Source organism: Priapulus caudatus, unplaced genomic scaffold (assembly GCF_000485595.1).
Source record: "Priapulus caudatus unplaced genomic scaffold, Priapulus_caudatus-5.0.1 Scaffold827, whole genome shotgun sequence".
Classification (NCBI taxonomy): domain Eukaryota; kingdom Metazoa; phylum Priapulida; class Priapulimorpha; order Priapulimorphida; family Priapulidae; genus Priapulus; species Priapulus caudatus.
Window position 1 is genome coordinate 106,990 of NW_014577888.1, and position 5,980 is coordinate 112,969.

The 5,980-nt window shown below is 46.0% G+C and overlaps 1 protein-coding gene and 1 pseudogene across 1 annotated transcript in view; one reads left to right on the top strand and one right to left on the bottom strand.

The window, feature by feature from the left end:
• The first annotated feature begins 635 nt into the window (after positions 1–635).
• LOC106813799 lies at positions 636–2,197 on the top strand (annotated as a pseudogene).
• A 1,170-nt stretch (positions 2,198–3,367) lies between these two features.
• LOC106813800 (two pore calcium channel protein 1-like) overlaps positions 3,368–5,980 on the bottom strand; it is a gene marked incomplete at both ends in the record, with an annotated part of 16,198 nt that continues 13,585 nt past the window's right edge. The window contains 3 exon segments of the mRNA XM_014818024.1: positions 3,368–3,407; positions 3,667–3,758; positions 4,189–4,278. Coding sequence (XP_014673510.1) covers positions 3,368–3,407; positions 3,667–3,758; positions 4,189–4,278 — 222 coding nt within the window.

The window sequence follows — 5,980 nt, forward strand, 5'->3', positions numbered from 1 at the left end:
TCTGAAAAGTTTGCGGTAGCAACAATTGGCAGCATTAGCAAGATTTATCTTAGCCCAGTGTATAGGGTCGCACTCCTGATTTTTTATTGAGTTGTGTAAAAAAAGCGCTTCTTATACACGAGTGAAATAACGGTGGTATAATTATATAATATATATTATAATATAGCACATATATGATATAATATATTATTATTGACTGCATAATGGAGAGTATGAATGAGTCAATACACTGAGATACAGTGCTGATCTTGCTAGGCATGCGCATGGCGATGAACAGTGCCGAAGACTGTGAATGCACACATACCGCGGCACGTGCCTACCAACATATCTAATGTCAGGCACAACATATATAATGTCAAGCTGCTTGTTCTGCGAATAAGGGTTGCTGTCAGATCATAGCTCATAGATATAATATATCATAACTTTACACCATAAACTTAAGAGTAAATTACTACATTACATAGATATAATATATAATTAATTTACACGATAAACTAGCAAAATAACTAAATAAATAAATAAATAAATAAGTAAATAACTTGAGATGACTCCGGTGAACCGGTAATGACGAGTTTCGACATTCCTTCTTGCAGTCCTTATAAGTACTGATAAAACGAGCAGCGACGATGACAACGATGCAATCGTGGCGCCCCCTGGCGGCAGTGCTCGTGCTAGCGACAGCACTCCATGGCACGTGGGCGCTGGAGAACGGACTCGCAAGGACGCCACCTATGGGCTGGATGAACTGGCAGCGTTTTCGGTGCAACATCGACTGCGTGAACGACCCAGCGAACTGCATCAGCGAGCGTCTGTTCACGGACATGGCAGACATGCTGGTTGCCGACGGTTACCGCGACGCAGGTAAGTCCGCTCTACGGGCGCGCGTGCCGAAATCGAAATTAGTTAAATGAAACAAAGTAAACCTTCAAAATTTACAAAGAAATTTGATTTTGAAGGTTTACTAATTAAAATTTTAATCAGTTTAATTAAATTAATTTAAATTTTATTATTTTATTTTTTTTAAAAACGAGTATTTTTTCCGGTGGGACGGTCGCATTCTCGATTAGTTGTGAGTCTGCGGAGTAGCATTTCCGCACGGTTGACCCCTCGCTGACCCCCGCTCACTCCCCTTCTCGCCTCGGCAGGCTACGACCTGGTCGCCATCGACGACTGCTGGTCTGAGATGGAGCGTGACGCCGCGGGCAACCTGGTCGCCGACCACGAGCGCTTCCCCCACGGCATCGCCTGGCTCTCAGACTACATGCACCGGCGCGGACTCCGCCTCGCCATCTACGCCGACTTCGGCAACTACACATGCGGCGGCTGGCCGGGCAGCCAGTACCACATGGAGCAGGACGCGCAGACGTTCGCAGCGTGGGGCGTCGACGCGTTGAAATTCGACGGCTGCTACAGCCGGGTCGAGGACATGCAGGCCGGGTACGTCGCAATGTCGCATTACCTTCTCGCGACCGGCCGCCCGATCCAGTACTCGTGCAGCTGGCCCGCGTACGATCCGAACCCGGACTGGAGCGTCATACAGGAGCACTGCAACCTGTGGCGCATGTACGACGACATCCAGGACTCGTGGGTGAGCACGCTGAGTATCGTCGATCATTACTACGAGCGCACGTCGACCCTGCAGCCCCTCGCGCGGCCCGGCGCGTGGAACGACCCGGACATGCTCATCATCGGCGACTTCGGACTCAGCTACGAGCAGTCGAAGACGCAGATGGCGCTGTGGGCGATCTTCGCCGCGCCGCTGTACATGTCGAACGACCTTCGCGACATGCGGCCCTGGCAGCGCGACCTTCTGATCAACCCCAAGGTCATCGCCGTCAACCAGGACCCGCTCGGCATCCAGGGAAGCCCCGTGTTCAAGCGGAGCAGTGCGAGCGGGGAGGGGCGGGTGCGGCCGCTGCAGCCGCGGGCGCGGGGCGGGCTCGAGGCGTGGTCGCGCCCGATCGTTCCCGAGGGAAGCAGAGCCGTCGTCATCTTCAACCGCAACGACCAGGGCACGCCGCAGCACTACGCAGCACCGCTGCGCGAGCTGGGACTCACGGACGAGCGCGGATACGACGTTGAGGAGCTCTTCCTCGACTGGGACTTCGGTCACATGATGCCCGACGACACGTTCGCGGTCACGGTCAACGTCACCGGCGTCGTCATGGTTACGGCGAAGATCCACGCCGAATATTAGAGCGGCGTCGTCGCGGTTACCGCGATGATCCATGCCAGAAATTAGAGCGGCGTCGCCGTGGTTACCATGACGATCCATGCCGGATATTAGAGTGGCGTCGCCGTGGTTACCATGACGATCAACCCCAGATGTTAAAGTGGAATCGTCATAGTTACCACGACAAATATCAGATATTGAAATGGTGATGGTGGTAGTCATAGGTGGAGATTGGTTTTTACTAGGTTTATAAAGTTATCATTTTACAACTGTCGTTAAAGTAAAGACGCCTACTGATTTTCTAGATTACAAACGACTGAAATTCACTGCATAATCGAATTAGATTGTATGATTTCTCTCTCCTATCATGTTATCATCACCCACTCGGCCTCGTTAAAGAATAATATTCCACACTTGATATTCATATATTACCTAGTATCTGTATCTATATTACTTATATAAATTACTTATATAAATTACCTATACTATTCGTTTACCTTTGCCTGACCTACCTACTTGCATTTATTTACGAATAAATTTACAATTATCTATAAGAGACTACTCAGGAGAATTTCGTTGTGATGTGACATGATGATGTATTTCTATAAAATGATGTCATGAACTTACATGACCTTGCATGACATTACATGACCTTACATGACCTTGCATGACCTTACATGCAGCACAGCAGTGTAGTGATGTGCGGGCATCACACACACCCTCTGTAATCATTACACGCCCTGTCAGCAAGTCAAAATGAGAGATCACATGAGGTTTGTAGGCGAACACTGGATTATAGCGCACATACATAGAGGGAGACAGAACAGAGAGAGAGGAGGGGGAGAAGGACAGACAGACAGACAGACAGGCAGGCAGGCAGACAGGCAGGCAGGCAGGCAGGCAGGCAGGCAGGTAGATAGGTAGATAGATAGACAGATAGTCAGACAGACAGACAAACAGACAGACAGACACAGAAAGACAGATAGACAGATAGACACGTAGATATAGAGACAAAGAAACATGTAAATAGAGAGAGAGAGAGAGAGAGAGAGAGTGAAAAAGTGGGTGTGAGAGAGAGGGAGAGAGAGAGAGAGATTGAGAGATAGCGAGAGAGGGTGGGAAATCTCTTGGGAAAGCTTACTCTGCCAAATATCGTGACAAAATTCATAAACAAGAGATTAACTCACCATTATAATGAACCAGTTGTTGACAACAGTCAGTTCAAACAACGTCACTACAACAAAACAAACACCAGACGTAACAAACTATTCCAACAACATCTGCCAACACTTGCCAACATTTGACAAATGTTCCTTATTCATTAATCATGATGACGATGAAAATAATGAAAATAACAATGATAATAACGACAAAGACGATGGTGATGATAATGGTAATGATGACGATGATGATGATGACAATGAAGGCGACAATGATAATGGTGAAGATGACACTGATGTTGACGATAGTACACTTGCACAATCGACACTTACCTCCACTCATGAGGATGTTGTCAAAGCTGTTCAGATAATAGTAGTAAAATGATTCGTTGGCAGTGCTGTAGAAGGCTTCAACTGGAGTGCCCCTGAGTAATAGATATACAATGCTCTACAGACTGGCACATTAGACCTGCCACATGTCATGACCCACCCAACGTGTGAGCCATGCGCACGCGTGTGTGTGCGTGTGCGTGTGCGTGTGCGTGTGCATGTGCGTGTGCGTGTGCGTGTGCATGCACGCGTGAGTGAGAGTACTTGAATGAGTGAGCGTGTGTACATGCATACGAGTGTGCGTTCATCCGTGCGCGTGTATGCATACAAGTGTGCGTGCATGCGTGTACGTGCATGCATACATCTGTGTTCGTGCGTGTGTATGTTTGTACATGTGTGTGAGTGCCTGAGCGTGCTTGCATGCACGCACGTGCGTACATGCATGCGAGTGTATGTTTGTGTGTATGCGTGCGTGAGTGTGCTTGCATGCACGTGTGTGCGTGCGAGTGTGCACTGTTTTCTTACTTGCAGCAGTCTTTGAGTTCAGCAGATGCAAACAGTTCCATTCCGATGACCCCAAAGAAATAGTAGAGTATCATCAACACGATGGCAGCACTGTAGCAAAAGCAATAAAAAGCACAGTTTAGAGGATGTGATATATTTTGCTCTTGATATATATATATATATATATATATATATTATATATACGTATATATATATGTATATACGTGTACAGTTTACATGTATGCGTTTACAGTCTACGTGTTAGAGTTCGTGGTGAAGGTCGTCGGGCTGGGTGTGTTTACGTACCTGCGCAGTGGATGGAACGTTTTTGATTGTCTCGTCACGGTCGGAGCTGTCATCGGCTGCTTCACGGAGTTTGTCACGTCGAAATTCTCCTTTGCCATCATCATCCGGCCCCTGCGTCTACTTAGGTGAGACCCCTATCGTAATACATGGTGCCAGCCCCCCCCCTTCCACCCCCGTGATACTCGAGTGAGATCCCTATCAACGCTATCGTAATACCTTGCGTGCCCCATGTTTTCTCGAATAAGAGCCGTGGCTAAGCATATGGCATCCCCTGTACATGCAGTGGGAGGTGATAGCCCTGCGTTGACACTTGGCACCCCCTGCGTCTGCCATCGCCATGGCTACCATCATACACGTCGTCATGTATACTCTCACACCTTGCAGGATATTTCGGCTGAAGGCTCGCTATAGAGATGTGTTTGGAACGCTCTTCGTGCTCTTGCCTAGACTGTTTAGGTGATTATGTGTTGTATAGTGCATTACAATTTGTTTCCTTGAGAATAGGAAATAGCTGTACTGTTTATTTAAAATGTCAATTTGGCAATAATTGATGTTATGCCTGTGCAGCTCAATATCGTATTTAAATTAATTTTTCTGTGATAAGCAACTATAAAGTCTGCTATTCTTTGTGCATACATACTATTCATAATAGAGAAGAGTATGACACCGTTTTAACAGCGTTTTGCATAGTTTTCAACTTGTAAATATTCTATCAATATGTGAATAAATATATTCAAACTTTACCTTGTTTTCGTCTATGATTCTCCCTTAATCATATGACACCACCAATATACCTGAAAAACGTATGTGTTCTTCAAAAAAATTCTTTGACTACGACACGGTTTCACACAGTTTTCCCAAATGATCGCATGTAAAACTTTACCTTGTTTTCGTCTATGATTCTCCCTTAATCATATGACACCACCAATTTACCTGAAAATCGTATGTGTTCTTCAAAAAAGTTCTTTGAATACGAAGAATATATTTATTCACATATTGATAGAATATTTTAAAACGGTAGTTTAAAACTATGCAAAACGCTGTTAAAACGGTGTCATACTCTTCTCTATTATGTGCTCTTGATAGGTATGTATGCAGGTAGGTAGGTAAGTAGGTACTAGATAGGTAGGTAAGTAGGTAGCTAATTATGTAGGCTAGGTAGGTGTGTAGGTGTAGGTAGATAGGTAGGTAGGTACATTGGTAGGTAGGTAGGTAACTAGCTAGCCAGGTAGCTAGCTAGGTAGATAAGTAAAGCTATAAACCGACAGTGTCTAAACTCACCTCTTCTAAGCTGAAGAGGACACCGCCTATTGGCGCTCCAAACGCAACTGCCACACCAGCAGCCGAGGCAGCAGAGAGGATCTATGTAGTCACAAACAAAAGGTCATGTCAAGGACAATGTGTTAGACAAACATAGCACACCACAAACTCATCATAGCTCTGTGTATTCATATACTACATATTCCACATGATAACAACATCAACATAAGCAGCGTCTTCCCACTCA